This window comes from Lampris incognitus, chromosome 8, assembly GCF_029633865.1.
Source record: "Lampris incognitus isolate fLamInc1 chromosome 8, fLamInc1.hap2, whole genome shotgun sequence".
Lineage (NCBI taxonomy): Eukaryota > Metazoa > Chordata > Actinopteri > Lampriformes > Lampridae > Lampris > Lampris incognitus.
Window position 1 is genome coordinate 49,718,948 of NC_079218.1, and position 18,946 is coordinate 49,737,893.

Sequence of the window (18,946 nt, forward strand, 5' to 3'; positions counted from 1 at the left end):
ACAGCACCTAAAACTTGAAAATCACAAATACCTAAAAATGTTCCATTACTGAAATAATGTTGATGGATTGTTAAAATTTTCTTGAATGGGAATTGCTGCTTTTGCTGTTCTGTAACACTGGCATTGATTTGACTGTTCAAACAGTCCAAGTGCTCCATGCATGATCATTCTAGCCACTACAACCTATATTCTTCTTCTTCTTTCGGCTGCTCCCGTTAGGGGGCGCCACAGCAGATCATCCGTTTCCATCTCTTCCTGTCCTCTGCATCCTCCTCTTGTCACACCAGCCACCTGCATGTCCTCCCTCACCACATCCATAAACCTCCTCTTTTCCTCTTCCCTGGCGGCTCCATATTCAGCACCCTTCTCCCAGTATACCCAGCATCTCTCCTCCACACATGTCCAAGCCATCTCAATCTTGTCTCTCTTGCTTTGTCTCCAAACTGTCCAACCTGAGCTGGCCCTCTAACATACTCGTTCCTAATCCTGTCCTTCTTCATCACTCCCAGTGAAAATCTTAGCATCTTCAGCTCTGCCACCTCCACCTCCACCTCCTGTCTTTTCATCAGTGCCACTGTCTCCAAACCATATAACATAGCTGGTCTCACAACCATCTTGTAAACCTTCCCTTTAACTCTTGCTGGTACCCTTCTGTCGCAAATCACTCCTGACACTCTTCTCCACCCACTCCACCTTGCCTGCACTCTCTTCTTCACCTCTCTTCTGCACTCCCCGTTACTTTGGACAGTTGACCCCAAGTATTTAAACTCATAGGCCTTCATCACCTCTACTCCTTGCATTCTCACCATTCCACTGTCCTCCCTCTTGTTCATGCATAGGTATTCTGTCTTGCTCCTACTGACTTTCGTTCCTCTTCTCTCCAGTACATACCTCCACCTCTCCAGGCTCTCCTCAACCTGCACCCTAATCTCGCTACAGATCACAATGTCATCCGCAAACATCATAGTCCATGGAGACTCCTGCCTGGTCTCGTCCATCACCATTGCAAACTGTATTACTGAAACTATTTGACATTACAGATTCAAGTATTTGCCCTAAGTTGAACTGGAACATTCGTTTATGACTACACACTGGCTGAACTATTAATTTTAAGGGTTGGGCTTATGTTTTAAAATGGGTGGTCTTCCCTTTAATGGAATTCCTGTCAGGTCTTAAACTCTTTTAAGAAACACAATTGTTTCAGAGGGAATGTTTTAATGGTAGATCATTTCCACATGACAATGACACAATTCAAAATGCTCACTCGTGTCAACTTTTTCCAACAGTTCCCCATAAAGTAAGATGGATTTGATCAGATTGGTTTTTTTTTCTGCACCGTCTTACCATTTGTGTAACACGTTTCCATGTAAGAAAATACAGCATTTTAAAACATATTTGGCAAATTCAGAAGCGAACTTAATTTTCCTCCACAAACAAATTTAAAAATTGTATGCTGACACATGGATTTCTAGCTTCCACCCCCATTATGTACTAAAGTAACCCATAATTTTAAGTCTAAACAACTAAAGGGGCATCAACAATGGAAAAAGAACATTACAATCTCAGTTAAAACAGATAGTGTACTCTTTTCTAACAAACATGTCCTAGGTAGAGAGAAAAAATAGAAGATGACAATATAGTGGAGTTCAAGAGAGGAGAGGAAAAAACAGGAATGGCCATCGATCAACAGGGTATGTTTCCTGGTCATGTGACATGGACTTCTGCACTGACTAAATAACAACTCTTTGGGAATTACCAATTGACAAGTACTTCTTCAGGAAGGCAAGCAGGAGAGCCCGTTACTGTTATCATTCCTCCTTTTACAAGGCGCTGACTGTTGCTCTTCTTTGGCTCAAGGCCCAATGATCAAACAGAAGGCACTTTTGATGGCATTGGTGATGCAACAAACATGGCAGTTATAAACCTCGGGGCCTAATTCCGTAAATGTTTGCTAACACGGGTTGAGATTCAGCAATTTTTGATCCTAAACCTTTATGTGAAAAGTCATTTCCAGCCTAAGAAGACATTCTGAAAGCATCTTTGCACACTTTGACTAGCGACTTAACATCCCAAAATACTCATCTAGCTCTTACAGAAGCTTGGCAAGTAACAAGCTAGCATTTCAAGTTACATGGTAGTAACATGTAACAAGCTAGCATTTCAAGTTAGATGCTAGTAACATGTAACAAGCTAGCATTTCAAGTTACATGCTAGTAACATGTAACAAGTAACAAGCTAGCATTTCAAGTTACATGGTAGTAACGTAACGAGTATCAAGCTAGCATTTCAAGTTACTTGGTAGTAACGTGTAACAAGTAACATGCTAGCATTTCAAGTTACATGCTAGTAACGTGTAACAAGTACCATGTTAGTATTTCAAGTTACATGCTAGTAACGTGTAACATGTAAGCATTTCAAGTTACATGCTAGTAACAAGTAACAAGCTAGCATTTCAAGTTACATAGTAGTAACGGGTAACAAGTAACATGGTAGCATTTCAAGTTACATGCTAGCAATGTGTAACAAGTAACGTGTTAGTATTTGAAGTTACATGCTAAGAACATGTAACAAGTAACAAGTTCGCATTTCAAGTTATATGCTAGCAACGTGTAACAAGTAACATGTTAGCATTTCAAGTTATATGCTAGGAACATGTAACAAGCTAGCATTTCAAGTTACATGCTAGTAACATGTAACAGGTAACAAGCTAGCATTTCCACGTACATGCAAGTAACATGTAACATGCTAGCATTTCAAGTTGCAGGTAGCAGTGACTTGACATCAGGCTACAGACGCTTCTTTCGGCTTGGTACAAGGACCTGTAATTCTCGCCCAGAAATGAGAAGGAAATTTGAAATAAGAAGTCAAGTTGTGCTAGCAGAAGATTGCTTTTGTAGGAGAAGAAAGGGAGCTTTATCTGAGATGTGAGTGAGGTTTACTCAGATGTGCATGAGAAAATGAGAATACCAACCACATTCATGTACAAGTGTGACTTAAAAACTAGTCCGATGCAAATCCATTGCAATAGTAATTTAGCATGATTGCAGAGACCGAAATGTCAGGGAACTGGCGGCGCCATTGCCTCGTTTTGTTGTGACAATGTTTGCCTGATGACACCATCCTGACAGAAAACACGTCTCAATTAACTACATTTTCATCCACAACCGATGACTCGACACGTTATCACAGGAACCACGACGTCACTAAACTTTAGCTTTTTTTTCCAGAGCTGTTCTGTCAAGAGAAATTGCAGTCTAGGAGAAACGGAAAGCGCCACACGGACACTAGTGGTGCAAATACAACCATTAAACCAGCTGGCGGCTACCAGTATTGTATGTCCTCTGCAAACAGTGTCGTTAAGTTTACCCAACCCGTCAGCAACCCAGACAGCCCTATCAACGGAGAACCAGACTCTTCCAATGGAGAACCAGACCCTTCCAATGGAGAACCAGACCCTTCCAATGGAGAACCAGACTCTTCCAATGGAGAACCAGACCCTCCCAACGGAGAACCAGACTCTTCCAATGGAGAACCAGACCCTCCCTACGGAGAACCAGACCCTCCCAGCGGAGAAACAGACTCTTCCAATGGAGAACCAGACTCTTCCAATGGAGAACCAGACCCTCCCAACGGAGAACCAGACCCTTCCAATGGAGAACCAGACCCTCCCAACGGAGAACCAGACTCTTCCAATGGAGAACCAGACTCTTCCAATGGAGAACCAGACCCTCCCAACGGAGAACCAGACCCTTCCAATGGAGAACCAGACCCTCCCAACGGAGAACCAGACTCTTCCAATGGAGAACCAGACCCTCCCTACGGAGAACCAGACCCTCCCAACGGAGAACCAGACTCTTCCAACGGAGAACCAGACCCTTCCAATGGAGAACCAGACCCTCCCAACGGAGAACCAGACTCTTCCAATGGAGAACCAGACCCTCCCTACGGAGAACCAGACCCTCCCTACGGAGGCAAAGCGCCGTAAGCTACTGATCTGGCTCGAGTCCGTCTAGAGGGTCACGCAGAAGGCCTCTCGCGCCTGCCACGCTGCCGTTGTTCATCTCCACAAACGCACATTTTCCCCGACATCTGTACACATTCTGCCAATGATTTGTAACGTAGTTGTGTCAGATCACCGTTACCCGTCGTTTAACATCACATGAGTAGGTACACAGGCCCGGGCTCTGAGTACGAGCCAGAGGAGCTTTAAGGGAGCCACAACACCTGTACGTGTGCAGGACATGAGACGCTGGCGGCGGAACGATACCCTTTAGCAGACAATCACAGTTTCGGCAGCCTGCGCTACCACACGAGAATACAGTGGGGGGGAGGGGGGGAGACACTATATTGGCATTGTAGTTTTTTTTTTTTACGAAACACTCATCATAATGAACCTGCAACAATTAAAATGACAAACATGGTGTTACATGACAATACATCTCTCTAGGAAAGAAAGAAAAACAAAAAAAAAGGAAATTCACCTCACACTCCATTAGGCACATAGGTCTTCAGAGATCCCACTTGTGTGTGTGTGTGTGTGTGTGTGTGGTGGTCAGGAATGCTTTTCACACCATCGACAGAAAACAAGAAAAGACAGTGAGGGTGCTTGCAACGTGGACTTGGTGTTAGGGAGCCTATTGTTCTGCTGAAGGACTCTCCTCGCCCACGGCCTCCGAGCGCAGGTTAGACGGGGACCGCGCGCGACACAAGAGATCCACGCGACTCTGCGGACAGCGTGCCGGAAACGGGCTGCCGGAAGTAAGATGTACCACAGAAAGAAAACACACAAAAATGCACATCTTCGGACTTACTCATCCAAATGGTGACCTCCGCTGCCTTGTGATCTGGGTTTACTCACGTTTTGTCCACCCCCCCTCCCTCCTTCCCTCCCCCTTAAAGGCCTACGTCGACACTAAACCACAGCCTAGCCCGGAGTATTGCTCAGCGGCTATTTACAGAGTCGCAAAAGGGAACCAACAACCGGACTGTCCCACCATCATTCGCATCCTCCCATGTTGAAGTTTTAGTGGTCCTCTTCAGAAAGAAACGTGCTACTACGTGTTGTAAACATGGGGAGGAAAAAAACCCACTATTCTTTATTAATGTTAATAGCCCCCGACCCCCCCCCCCCCACCCCACCCCTCTGCCCGCCACTGAATCGTTTTTGCAAACTGTAAGATGGCGCAAATGATGCTTTTCTACTCTTTTGGACCCGACTCCGCTCCGCTCCGCTCCGGGTTTCAGTGCAGATCCGCCGTGCAGTAACGGGACCTTCTGGCCGCTTCAAGTAAACCTTCTTTTTTTGTTTCCCAATCTTGTTTTTGTTGTTGTTGTTCACGAGGGGGCTCTCTTCCGCCTTCCGCGGGCCTGTAGCTCAGCTCGCTCGTGTTTGACGGATTCCCCCCGCCCCCCCCCAACCCACCCCGTTCCTTAAGTGAGCAGAATGTTAAAAAAACAAAAAAAACAAAACAAAACAAAATAAAAACCCTTTTCACTAATAAATCCTTCCATGTTTTGCAACCAACAGCGAGACGCCGGGCCAGCAAGTTTAAGTTAACCTTTTAGTTGTTGTTTTTTTTAAACACAGCAGAATAAACATTGTTTGAAAGCAAGGTTTCCTGGTGGCGAGTCAAAATGTTCAGAGGTCATGTTACTTCTTTTTTTTTGTTGTTGTTGGTTTTATTTAGCGTTTTCCTTGCCGCCTCCGCGACTTAGTCCTGTTTGGCTTGGAGCTGCTGCTTCCAGGCCTCGTTCAAGTAAACTAGCCGCTTGTAGTTGAGGATAAAGAGGATGAAGTTCAGCCCGTATGTGGTGATGCAGATGATGCAGAAGTCCTTCAGGACAAAGTAGAGGATGTAGCCCAGGTAGAGCGAGCCCACCACCGACAGGATGGACGTCGTCATGAGGAAAAGGGCCGCCATCGCGCTGACGGTCATTCCTGTGACGGAGAAACAACACAAAACGGAGGTTTAGGCAAAGACCGACACGGTGCCGCCATGCAAAAGTCATCCGGTGACATTACCTACTGACCAGTTACTGGTCCTGTTCGAACGACACCAAGTCTCACCCGGTCTCAAGGTTTCCTTTGGTGCTGGCGCTCACATTGCAACCCCGGCAGGAGGCCGCACAATTGACCTTTCGCAAAGTCCCGCCCCCTTTAGTTACTGTTGCTATGCCCGTCAAGCATTTCAGAACTATCCGGGAAGTAGCCGGAAAACACCAAAACATGAAGGCAGAAATCAGCGCATTGTGTGGGTAAAAGTAACAGTAATAATACGTTAGCTGTATTAGCTATCAATAATAGCTAGTAGCTAGCTTAGCTTGGAACAGACGGGTATTTTTGTTGATTTTGGATGGATTAAGCTGGCCATGGGGTCTGCTATACTGCCAAATCTATTGCCGCCATTGCGCTTCTTGCGTTCTGGGTTTGGGGAAGGGAAAGAAAATGACACCCCCTCCAGACTTTTCACATATCTAGTATCCGGTCTGCAGATCCCATAGGCACACCGTTTCAGCATTTTGTTGTGTCTTTGAAAGCTTGACGGACCGTTGCTAAGGTGGGATGGGACAAGCACCGTTCTGGGGCGGTACTTTGCGAAAGGTCAATTATGGTTCGAATAATATTCACAATTACTTTACACAAAATTATGATGACAAGTCTCAATGAATTTGGGAGACAGATTAAGCAGACACTATCCACACTATATTCACGAGGAAAAACACAGCAGCCCAGTGGTTAGCACTGTTGCCTCACAGCAAGAAGGTCCTGGGTTCGAACCCCAGGCCGTCCCAGGTCCTTTCTGTGTGGGGTTTGCACGGTCTCCCCCGTGCCTGCGTGCGGTTCCTCCGGGTGCTCCGGTTTCCTCCCACCATCACAAAGACATGCATGTTAGGGTTAAGCAAGGATCAGAAACACGTTATTTGACGTTTCCCCCAGCCCACAGCACTGCAACACAAAGACAAAAACACACATCTAAAAACTACAAGAACACACATATTCAAACTAACACCTATATATCCAAACTAAACAAAAAAATAAAATCACTTTAAAATCACAGGATGACTGTCGGAACTGCCGGTCTGCATGAGCTAGCAGTTAGCTTAGCCTGCCCCACTTCCGCATCCTGTCAGACCGCCCTCGGTGTTTCCTCTTCGGGTGCAGCTCCGGTCAGGGCCGTGGTCCTTGGGCCCACAGGATGCAGCAGACCAGGCTCCCTCAGCTGATCCTACACCAGCTCTCCCAGTCAGACACCCTCGACACACCTTCCCGCACTCCACACGACGACACTAAAAACACCACAGTCAACGCTAGGCGAGGGGGCCGCCAGACCGCCATCAGTGTTATCGGAACTGCCGGCCTGCTTGGGCTAGCAGTTAGCTTAGCCTGCCCTGCTTCTGCGTCCTGTGAAGACGGTCCGAGGAGCTCCGGACAGGGCTGTGGTCCCTGGGCCCACAGGACGCAGCAGACCAAGCTCTCCCAGACGATCCGGCGCCAGCTCTCCCAGCCATCAAGCGACGAAAAACCTTAGATGCAGATGTGGACAAAGACACTGTGTGGATGGTACCGGGTGAGGCCACCGCAAAAGTGAATTCGTGCCGCCATCTTCCCACACCGGGTATTGGGTGAGGCCGCTGCAAACGTGAATTTGCGCCGCCATCTTCCCACACCAGAAGTGGAACAACAACACATGCATGTTAGGGTTAATACTCCTGCCTGTGTCCCTGAGCAAGGCAGTGGAAAGGAGAAGTGGAGCTGGTCCCCGGGTGCTGCAGCTGCCCACTGCTGCTATACAGTAGGGTGTGTTACATGCAGAGAACGCATTCACTGTACCCTGTACAACAACCAAGCAGAGTGGCTTTCTTTACATCATCATTCATTCAAATGTGTGTGTGTGTGTGTGTGTGTGTGTGTGTGTGTGTGTGTGTGTGTGTGTGTGTGTGTGTGTGTGACAGGCAGAGGTGGAGGACAATCGCTGCCGCAGCTACACCCCTCGTGTACATCGTGCTGGGGCTCCGGCATGATTCTGGGGTGAAGGAATGAACTGGTACTACAGAGTTGGACCACATGAGGCAGCGGTGCAGCACAGCTCGTTCGCATCTCCCAATGACGAACAACAACAAGTTGACTAACTGAAATATCAACCAGTCGTCCAGCTTTGGGCGGGTGCTACAATACAACCACCACACAGCCGCGTGATCTTCCTGCCCGCCCGCCCGCCCGCTCGCCACGGACGCAGCTCAGGACATGTAAGTAGGAGTAGTGGACAGTATGGTGAGCATTACACTGAAATTAAATATTAACATGATGTCCGATGCTGTGATTATCAGCCATGGAAATTAAAAACCCTCATACACAATACCACACCATCAGCTGTGTGGGCCTACAAGAACCACCACCAGGCACTAAAACCAGAGCCCGGCCATGTGAAGGACACAGCAGTATAAGAAAGGTCTTCAAGGAAGGAAGACACCCAGCGTCTGTATTATGTACACTAGAACACACGGTTTTGTCCCCTCCCCCCTTTTCTCCCCAATCTCCCGAGCCATCCCGGTCGCTGCTCCACCCCACCCCCCCCCGATCCGGGGAGGTCCTCCTGGGATACATGTGGAGTCACCAGCCACTTCTTCTCACCTGACAGTGAGGAGTTTCACCAGGGGGACGTAGCGCGTGGGAGGATCATGCTATTCCCCCCAGTTCACCCTCACCCCCGACCGACCAGAGGAGGCGCTAGTGCAGCAACCAGGACACATACCCACATCCGGCTTCCCACCCGCAGACAGGGCCAATTGTGTCGGTAGATGCCCGACCAAGCCGGAGGCAACACGGGGATTCGAACTGGCGATGCCCTGTGTTGCTAGGCAACGGAATAAACCGCTATGCTACCCGGAAACCCAGAACACACTGTTTTAACCGGAGCACTAAAATTACAACGGGGGGGCAACACAATAAAGAACCTGAAACACCGACAGGGCAGCAGGAAGTAGCTCAGCTTTCATATTACTTTTTAAGAACAAAAATCACATTTCTGAAAAAAAGAAAACATGGGCGAAAGGTCTGGAAGCTGAATGGTCAACAAGCAGTGGGAAGCCGGATGTGGGTGTGTGTCCTGGTCGCCGCACTAGCGCCTCCTCTGGTCGGTCGGGGCACCTGTTCGGAGGGGGATAGTGTGATCCTCCCACGCAGTACGTCCCCCTGGTGAAACTCCTCACTGTCAGGTGAAAAGAAGCGACTCCACATGTATGGGAGGAGGTACGTGGTAGTCTGCAGCCCTCCCCGGACCGGCAGAGGGGGTGGAGCAGCGACTGGGACGGCTCGGAAGAGTGGGGTAATTGGCCAAATACAATTGGGGAGAAAAAAGGGTGGGAAACCCCCTCCCCCAAAAAAAATCTCCGTCAACATTCAGTAGTTGAATATACACAATGGGGTGGGTCCAGGCATGAAGCACAGCCTGAAGACTTGGTTACACAATCTGATGAGTTGTGCCGGGTCACAAACACTGCTTGGACTCTTTAAGACCATAGCAACAGTGAGGAGTTCTGAAGCCGCGTGGTATTCGGCATGTGTGGTATGGCGGCACGGTGGCCCAGTGGTCCGCACTGTTGCCTCACAGCAAGAAGGTCCTGGGTTCGAACCCCGGGCCGTCCCAGGTCCTTTCTGTGTGGAGTTTGCATGTTCTCCCCGTGCCTGCGTGGGTTTCCTCCGGGTGCTGCTCCGGTTTCCTCCCACCATCAGAAAGACATGTTAGGGTTAATACTCCTGTCTGTGCCCCTGAGCAAGGCAGTGGAAAGAAGAAGTGGAGTTGGTCCCCCGGTGCTGCAGCTGCCCACTGCTGCTATACAATAGGATGGGTTACATGCAGAGGACACATTCACTGTAACCGTCAATAACAAAATGAAGGGGCTTCTCACTCCCATCCATCCATCCATGCATTATCCAAACCACTTATCCTTACTCAGGGTCACAGGGATGCTGCAGCCTATCCCAGCAGTCACTAGGCGGCAGGCGGGGGAGACACCCTGGACAGTCCGCCAGACCATCACAGGGCTGTCATTCCCATTCAATATGGAAATCTTAATCACATATATAACGATCACTCCGATGAGAGCAATTATGAACAAGTATGGATACAAGGGCCTCTTGTTCGGCTGCTGAGCAGACCCACCAGCCAGCAAGTCAGCAGGCAAGCATGTCCAACCAGCATGACTGAGTCAGCGGTAACAGGGTTCAGGGAGAAGGAGGCTAGAAGTCACCATTTAAAAAGAAGGAAACCCCCCCCCCCTCGTCATTCTCGGGGAAAAGAAGAAGCAGCCACTTTATGTTGTCATACGGTTACAGTGAAATGTGTCCTCTGCATGTAGCCCATCCTATTGTATAGGAGAAGTGGGCAGCTGCAGCGCCCGGGGACCAACTCCACTTCCTCTTTCCACTGCCTTGCTCAGGGGCACAGGCAGGAGTATTAACCCTAACGTGCATGTCTTTTTGATGGTGGGAGGAAACCGGAGCACCCGGAGGAAACTCATGCAGACACGGGGAGAACATGCAAACTCCACACAGAAAGGACCTGGGCCGGCCTGGGGGGGAGGGGGGGTGGGGGTGAGGCTCGTCTGTGTCAGAATTAAATCACCACTAACTCACTGACCTGGAGGGACTTCCGCTGCTGGTTTTTTCTAACACCAAAGCAGGAATCCGGGTGTTCTGGGACCCGGCACCCTCGCTGGGGAGACCGTGGATCAATGCAAGTGGACCATGCCATGTCCAACATATTTTGGTTGTGTCCACATATTCAACACCTTTTTGGGGGAAAAGTGGGACGTTTGCTATCTAGGATCCCGGGCTTTAATATTGATGTGTCTTTCTCCCCCCTGGATCTTGGATTTCCTCCTAAAAACTTACGTAAAGGTGATGTCTATCTCCTGAAAAATGTCAGGTTTTTTTCCCTCTCTTCTTTCTCATGAGGCAGCCTTGCTGAAATCCCCGTGTGATGACCTGTACCTGCACATCTGTCTTTGGTGTTGGATGATAACAAGCAAGACCTCTTGTTCTGTGCTTTGTTTGTTTGTATTTTAAATGCTGTAATAAAAAGAAAGTGGTTAGCGCGGTCGCCTCACAGCAAGAAGGTCCTGGGTTCGAGCCCCGGGGCAGTCCAACCTTGGGGGTCGTCCTCTGTGTGGAGTTTGCATGTTCTCCCCGTGTCTGTGTGGGTTTCCTCCGGGGGCTCCGGTTTCCTCCCACAGTCCAAAGACATGTAGGTCAGCTGAATCGGCCATACTAAATTATCCCTAGGTATGAATGGGTGTGTGTGTGTCGGCCCTGTGATGGTCTGACGGCCTGTCCAGGGTGTCTCCCCGCCCGCCGCCCAATGACTGCTGGAATAGGCTCCAGCATCCCCCGTGACCCTGAGAGCAGGATAAGCGGTTATGATAATGGATGGATGGATGGATGGATGGATGGCCATCACAGCAAGTGAGAAAAACTATTTTATCATAGTCTAAAGTCCAGGTAATGAAACCATCACTCTCAGAAGTGCACACATTTCCTCTCAAGAAGTTCACTTAACGCCAACAACCTCATTCTTGCCACTACTCAAGCTGGGCGAGAGACAGAAAAACAGAATACAGTCACACCCATCTAGAAAAGAGGTAGTTATGTGCATAAAGAGCAGTAAAATCCTGGGGGGAAAAAAAAGTCACAACGACACATGTTGGTTGTCCATGTCTTGCCACATGGCGGAGCTGGCCTACAATGTTGAGCTGGCCTACAACGTTGAGCTGGCCTACAACGTTGAGCTGGCCTACAACGTTGAGAAATCGTTGGAGCCAACATTTCTGATCAATGCACACCAAATGATGCTAACAGTTTCTCAGAAAACCAATATGAAACAACCCATAATGAAGCAGTGATTAAAACGACAAATTGTGATCCCAAAACTTCCCTTTCCCTCTAATTAATGTAGCTCACTTTCACAGTATGCCAGCTCGGTTAGGTCACTAGCTGGCAATCGGATCTGTGCATGACTGCAGTCCACTGACTCCCGGTCTCGACTGCAGCGGTCGTACCAGCTTCCTGTTTGCTGGCGTGTGCTGTTGACGACGGTGTACTTTTGGCGATGCCTGCAAGATTTACCATGGATAAATGTCAACGACCCGCACCGAACTGTCGACACGGTAAATCTTGGAAGGCATGACACTGTCAATAGCGCATGCCGGCAAACAGGAAGCTGGTACGACCGCTGCAGTAGAGAGACCGGGAGTCGGTGGACTACAGTCATGCACAGAACCGACTGGTTGAAACCGCAGCGAAGTTCTCAACCACAACAGAAGATCCAGGGTACAACTACTTACCCAGTAAGAGCTGAAAGGCGTAAAAGAAAATCCCATAGACACTGTTTGGCTGGTTCAGTGCACTGTCATTTCCAAAAATTGAGCCCAAGAGTCCAAATCCTCGACCCCACCTAAAACCATGTTGGGGGAGGGGGGAAAAAAAAAGAAAAATCAGTAGAGAAGGCAGTCAACTTTTAAGCATTAAGTCTGAAGCCAATGACAACACATCTAGGAACCCGGGGCCGTCTTATGAAACGAAACGAATACGAGGTAATGCGCTGTAGTCTAAAAGTGGCTCGAGGTGGCCCCGCCGTGCTCGAGGGTTGTCAGACTTCATTTTTCCAGAGTACCTAAGGCAGGCTACGTTTACTGATCCACGCTGGCTTACTTTCACAACTCTGAGATGTGGCCTGCAGAGCCTTCCCTGGCTGGGAATATTTGAACGGTGCGGCTATTTGTCGTGACTGAACACTTCCCCCTCCCCCCATCTCCACAGGGAGTCTATTGTTAATGGGGAAGTTTGAGCATGCGACACAATTAGGACCCATATTCCGTTATTGGGAATGTGCTCCGCTCAAACCGTTGGGGGTTCGACCTTGCGGTGACATGTTACGCTTCTGGATAGGTCTTCCTGCCTTCACAGAGAAAACCACGTCATGCACGCCCGAAGCAGGCTTTACCCGACTATCCCTGATCATTTCACCGTAGTGGAAAGCAGTTAAAACAGAGAAAAGCATTAAAACAAAGTTTCCCATGGAGGAGCAGAGAGAATCGTTCACCCCCGAAAACTCAAAAACACACATAATGTCACCTTAAACATCCGAATATTCAGCTCGGCGGTTATGAAAATACGTATTCCCCCCCCCCCCCCCATCTTACTCACAGGTGTCCAAACGCTACCCGTGGGTAACGTTTGAGGTAAGTGGGTCATTTGGCCATTCGGAGATTCAGAATTTACTTCTGTACTTTCCTTGATAAGAATAATATAAATAATCAATCTCACGTGACAGATCTTTGGTTATGTATACCATGGGACTGGGTGCAGGATGTCAAGTACCTTTCGACACAGGCTTACCGCCGCACGACGCCGCGTCATCATCGTGCTGATTTTTTTTTTGCATGTTATTGCACAACTCACGTAAAGTAGCAGATCCTGCTTATCCAGCCACACTGGCACCAGCTGACTTCAACGAAACAAAAAAAAGAAAAGTTTTTAAGATACTCATCCGGTACATCAGAATAATCCCTACTGGTCAGGTAGGCTTACACATATACAAGGAATTTGACTGCGTGCCTCAATTTACCCACGTTTACAAGCTGAAGGTCAAATCCACTCGTTTTATTGTTTTATCTCTACCAAACTATTTTTTTTGGGGGGAGCCCCCCCCCCCTTTTCTCCCCAATTGCACTTGGCCAGTTACCCCACTCTTCCGAGCCGCCCCGGTCGCTGCTCCACCCCCTCTGCCGACCCGGGGAGGGCTGCAGACTACCACACGCCTCCTCCCATACATGTGGAGTCGCCAGCCGCTTCTCGTCACCTGACAGTGAGGGGTTTCACCAGGGGGACGCAGCGCGTGGGAGGATCACGCTATTCCCCCCCCCGTTCCCCCTCCCCCCTGAACAGGCGCCCCGACTGACCAGAAGAGGAGCTAGTGCCGCCAGTGACTCGGGTAGTTTACCAGTACAGGGAAACAAGCTGTACGAGCCGAGCGGCCCATTTCTATTGACACGTATCTTACGTAACCGGGCGGGAGCTCCAGCCTGCGGCGTTTTGAACGCCCGCACGCTGCCACGATCAGCCATGTAATGTGATGACCCGTATCTTCCAACAGCACGCGTCTGACCGCCGCCAGTGGACAAGCTCGACACACACACACCAAGTGTACCCAACACCGTATATATATATATATACAAAACAGTTCAATAGGCAATAAACAGACCAGCGTGAGCGTCCCGACGGTCCATCAACACACGGGGCCTTTCCTCGCCACGACTCGAACACCTGATCCTGCAAGTGCTCTGTACGAGGGAGAGAACGTATGGCGTCTTGGTGCACGCTCAATAATCCAGCTGAGCGAATCAACCAAGGCCGAGTCGCCTCATCCGGACACGACGTTTCTCTCGGCCAACGCCGTGTCCGGACGAACCGACTCGACCTCCTTCGAGAGAAGCGCGGAAACTGCCGCGTCCATCGAGCGTTTCGTCAGCAGGCGCAAAAACACCATCTGTGTCAGAGGAGAAAGGTGGGCGAGGTGTAAAGGTCACCTTCACGGGTATTTTGTCACTGTTGAACTCAAACCGAACGACGGCGCAGCAGCGACGTTCTATTTGATCACCATAAATTAGACCCCGTTGTGGTGTCACTCGTCTCTGTGTGGTGGCCATTGTTCTGCCGGTGCTCCACTTCTGTTGGATGAACACGGCCCAGGGGACCCGTCCCCGCAACAGGTCTACTAAAAACAGTTACTTCGTTAAATATAACCCCCCCCTCCCCCCCGATCCAGTACTTCAGCCGTCGGTCTGGCTACGAACGCCCTCAAATTTAAGCGGAGGGTGTATTCTTTAAAAAAAAAGAAAAGGAGACGGAGGACGTCGACATCTGACGGACCCGCAAACGGTCAAACGTGTTAGACTGGGGGACACGAGGACGAGCCTTACCGGCATGCGAGCGAACAACGTGCTGTAAAAACTTGAACGTTGTCAAAATCTTTTTTTTCCCCCCTACTTTTCAGCCCCGTCCAAAATCCCTTTTGACACTCAGAAGGGAAACAGACGTTTCCTGAAAACCACCGGAGAACCTTTGTTGCATAAGTAAGAGTCCCTTAGACCCCTGATCTGGAACGGCATCACAACAGTCATGCGACGCGTGCGCATCCATAAATATGGCATGGCGTTTATTTTTGTCCGGCACTTTGGGGCCTTCTAGCTTCTGTTCAGTCTTTATTATGCAGGACTGCCATGATATGACAGGTGACATATGTGACATATGTCACATGTGACATATGTCACATATGTTTAAGAACAGATTCAAAAGGGGTCCGCGGTGGTGTAGCGGTCTAAGCATCGGCTTTGTGTCGACACAGTTGCCCACTGGGGACTGGGGTTCGCGCCCCGGTCTCGTCAGATCCGACTATGGCCGGACTCCATGAAGCAGCAATCGTTGGCAACGCCGTCTTCGGGAGGGGGGCGGAGTCGGCTTGTGTTCGTCACGTGAATGCGTCTCTGTGTGTGTCGGAAACAACAGCGGTCCGGCCTGGAGTCGCCATGTCACGAAAGTGGGGAGGCGTCTCCTTCGAGACTGCCGGCCGGAGAGACGCAGTTGGCGAACGCACGCAGTGCGAGGGGTGGGTGTTTGAATTAAAATAGGGATCGATTGGCCACTAAATTGGGGAGAAAAAAGGGAAAAATCAGAAATAAATTCATTAAAAAAAGAACAAAAGAACAGATTCAAAAACAGAACTCGTTCGTAACCCGGGGACTACCTGTCCTGTACTACATACAGTTCACCTTTAAGCTGAAATAATAACGCCTTAATAATAATAACAACGCTTTGATTCTTGTAATGCTTGAAGCGCTTCGAGTGGCTGTGGCAGCTAGAAAAGCGCTACACAAAAGCAACCCGTCCATCCATGCTGACGGACGTACACAAAAAAAAACGACACTCAAAGCAGAGAGCCGACGCAAACCTTTTCCCCTCCAAGTGGATCTGAATTAAAACGAAACAGCAACAGGTTACTTGTCCGGGGTTTAACAGTAGATAGTTGGATAACCCAACAGCGATGGGAATATGGCTGGCAAATGTGGGAATAGCAGATAAATTGCTTCACCGCTGAGCTAGAGAAACTTCTAACACCCCGCCTTTGCTGCAACACAACAACCAAAAAAAGGTGGGGTTTTTCTTTACTTGTCATCTACAGCTCGTATTTAGCGCCCCGGAAACCACGTCTGTTGACCACTAATGAAAACCTGTCTGTCATTTATACTGAACTAGGCTAGTTTAAAACCTGCAGCATGAGTATGTTTCCAGACAAAACCACCTCACCCCTTTGGGCGTACACTGCCCGGGTAGGCTGCAACACACCGTGGCCCCAGTGTTTGTACGGCGCACCTGGAAGTGTCTTTTTCTAAATAATCACCAGTTTTCAAACTGACCCGTGAAAGAGGCAAACCAGCGGAGAACCGCACCACATCTTCAACACGTCAAGGGGACAATGCTGCTATTACTGACCGATAACCACCAAACGGTTTCATCTGTGAAACCAACTGTTGTCACTGTGTGTGTGTGGGGGGGGGGGGCAATGCTGCTATTACTGACCGATAACCACGAAACGGTTTCATCTGTGAAACCAACTGCTGTCACTGTGTGTGTGTGTGGGGGGGGGGGCAATGCTGCTATCACTGACCAATAACCACCAAATGGTCTCATCTGTGAAACCAACTGTTGTCACTCTGTGTGTGTGTGGGGGGGGGGCAATGCTGCTATTACTGACCAATAACCACGAAATGGTTTCATCTGTGAAACCAACTGTTGTCACTCTGTGTGTGTGGGGGGGGGCAATGCTGCTATCACTGACTGATAACCATGAAATGGTTTCATCTGTGAAACCAACTGTTGTCACTCTGTGTGTGTGTGTGGGGGGGGGGCAATGCTGCTATCACTGACAAATAACCACGAAATGGTTTCATCTGTGAAACCAACTGTTGTCACTCTGTGTGTGTGTGGGGGGGGGGGGGGCAATGCTGCTATCACTGACCAATAACCACCAAATGGTCTCATCTGTGAAACCAACTGTTGTCACTCTGTGTGTGTGTGTGGGGGGGGGGGGGCAATGCTGCTATCACTGACCAATAACCACGAAACGGTTTCAATCTGTGAAACCAACTGTTGTCACTCTGTGTGTGTGTGTGTGTGGGGGGGGGGGGGGGCAATGCTGCTATTACTGACCAATAACCACGAAACGGTTTCATATGTGAAACCAACTGCTGTCACTGTGTGTGTGGGGGGGGGGGGGGCAATGCTGCTATTACTGACCAATAACCACCAAACGGTTTCATCTGTGAAACCAACTGTTGTCACTCTGTGTGTGTGTGTGGGGGGGGGGGGCAATACTGCTATCACTGACCAATAACCACGAAATGGTTTCATCTGTGAAACCAACTGCTGTCACTCTGTGTGTGTGTGGGGGGGGGGGGGACAATGGTGGTATCACTGACCGATAACCATGAAATGGTTTCATCTGTGAAACCAACTGCTGTCACTGTGTGTGTGTGTGTGTGGGGGGGGGGGGGGGACAATGGTGGTATCACTGACCAATAACCACCAAATGGTTTCATCTGTGAAACCAACTGCTGTCACTGTGTGTGTGTGTGTGTGGCCCCTGGCCAGCGGCGCTGGGCTGGTTTGTCTAGGAGCCCAGCATCAGTCCAGGGCCATCACATGTTATCGGGTCACTGTTTACACTCCCGGGTGATGTGCTCGGGGCTTTTACAGTTCAGGGATGACTCTGGGGGGGGGGGGGGGGGGGGTTGACACATCACCATGGTTACACGTACGGTTACCGGCGAAGTTGCCATCCCAACCGATGACAGTGAAGTGGGAGGTTAACCGTAGCCGGATGAATCAACGTTAACCACCGACACCGAACAGAGGCTACGAAACACAAATCAATGATGTGCACAGCGGCTTCCTCCAGTGATGAAGACTGTGGTATCATCACCCAGACCCGGGGTAAGGCCAGCACCCGGGTCCCTAGCCGGACTCGAACAGTCACACACACACACACACACACACCGATGAGAAAACGACTTGCAACTGTTGTTAGCCCTCCCCGGGCACGGCTAGCGTTAGCTAGCCCGAGAGCTGTGCGAACAGATGCGAGGCGTTAGCCTTTAGCTTACACCGAGGCTAGCTAGCTAGCTAGCCTGCCGCCTCAACGCTTGCCCGGCAAAAGATGGTCGGCGCGCCCGGCTCGTAGAGTCGTTACCGAGGCAGCTGCGCGCCGCCTCGGAACGGACGCCAAACGAGCGCTGCCCACCGTCGGCTCCACGCGTCTGACAGCCCTTCCCCAGAAAAACGACCACCACCACCCCCACCCCCCAAAATAACCCCCAAAAACCCCCCAGTTTCATTGAGCGCCGCTTGTAAGTCGCCCAATTCCCCATTACCTGGAGGAGAAGACTTTCGAACAGCTGACGGACTTGCTGACGTCGCACAACGCCCGGTAGTTCGAGTCCCTGGCTTTCTCCCTCTCGACGTGGAACGCGTACAGGGACAACACGACGCCCAGGAGGCAGACGAGCAGCCGGGCTATTCTCTCCCACCGAGGGGTGGACACTCGGAGGACGGGCGCCGCCATCTTTCTCTGGCCTAGGCTGGAGAAAACGCGCAAGCAAAGCCTCGCGCATTTGGGGAACGGCGGCGGGACGTGGTGACGCGTCGAGTCCGCCGCGTCGTGGGGCGTGCCGGCCGCGTGTGCCTGGCGAGCCCGTCTTGCAAGGGGGGGGGGTGGGGAGGGGAGGTCGCTCGCTGACCGCGGAAGATTCCGGTTCCGCTTAAGCGAGCTCTCTTATCCGGCTCTCGGGCGCGCGGGGATGCCGGAAGCCTGGCCCCGGCACCCCCTCCCGC

The 18,946-nt window shown here is 50.1% G+C and overlaps 2 protein-coding genes across 3 annotated transcripts; one reads left to right on the forward strand and one right to left on the reverse strand.

The window, feature by feature from the left end:
- The first annotated feature begins 3,334 nt into the window (after positions 1-3,334).
- On the forward strand, positions 3,335-3,985 carry LOC130116435 (proline-rich protein 2-like). The gene has a single exon (XM_056284342.1). It carries the CDS (start codon positions 3,335-3,337, stop codon positions 3,983-3,985), a length of 651 nt encoding a protein of 216 aa, XP_056140317.1.
- Positions 3,986-5,433: 1,448 nt separating this feature from the next.
- On the reverse strand, positions 5,434-18,735 carry vkorc1l1 (vitamin K epoxide reductase complex, subunit 1-like 1). 2 transcript variants are annotated; one of them, XM_056284421.1, is made up of 3 exons: positions 18,487-18,735; positions 12,343-12,452; positions 5,434-5,938 (listed from the first exon to the last, which is right to left on the reverse strand). In XM_056284421.1, exons 1-3 carry the CDS (start codon positions 18,675-18,677, stop codon positions 5,712-5,714), a joined length of 528 nt encoding a protein of 175 aa, XP_056140396.1. In that variant the 5' UTR covers positions 18,678-18,735; the 3' UTR covers positions 5,434-5,711. The 2 variants fall into 2 exon arrangements, with proteins under 2 accessions (XP_056140396.1, XP_056140397.1); XM_056284422.1 differs by lacking the exon at positions 12,343-12,452.
- Between the last annotated feature and the right edge of the window lie 211 nt (positions 18,736-18,946).

Excerpts from the sequence above, each read along its gene's own strand:
- vkorc1l1 (XM_056284421.1), bottom strand. The coding sequence starts at position 18,677 with ATGGCGGCGCCCGTCCTCCGAGTGTCCACCCCTCGGTGGGAGAGAATA. Across the intron at positions 12,453-18,486 it reads TCGAAAGTCTTCTCCTCCAG|GTGGGGTCGAGGATTTGGAC; the intron begins GTAATGGGGAAT and ends ACATGGTTTTAG. Across the intron at positions 5,939-12,342 it reads CGCCTTTCAGCTCTTACTGG|GAATGACCGTCAGCGCGATG; the intron begins GTAAGTAGTTGT and ends TCTCCGTCACAG.
- LOC130116435 (XM_056284342.1), top strand. The coding sequence starts at position 3,335 with ATGTCCTCTGCAAACAGTGTCGTTAAGTTTACCCAACCCGTCAGCAAC.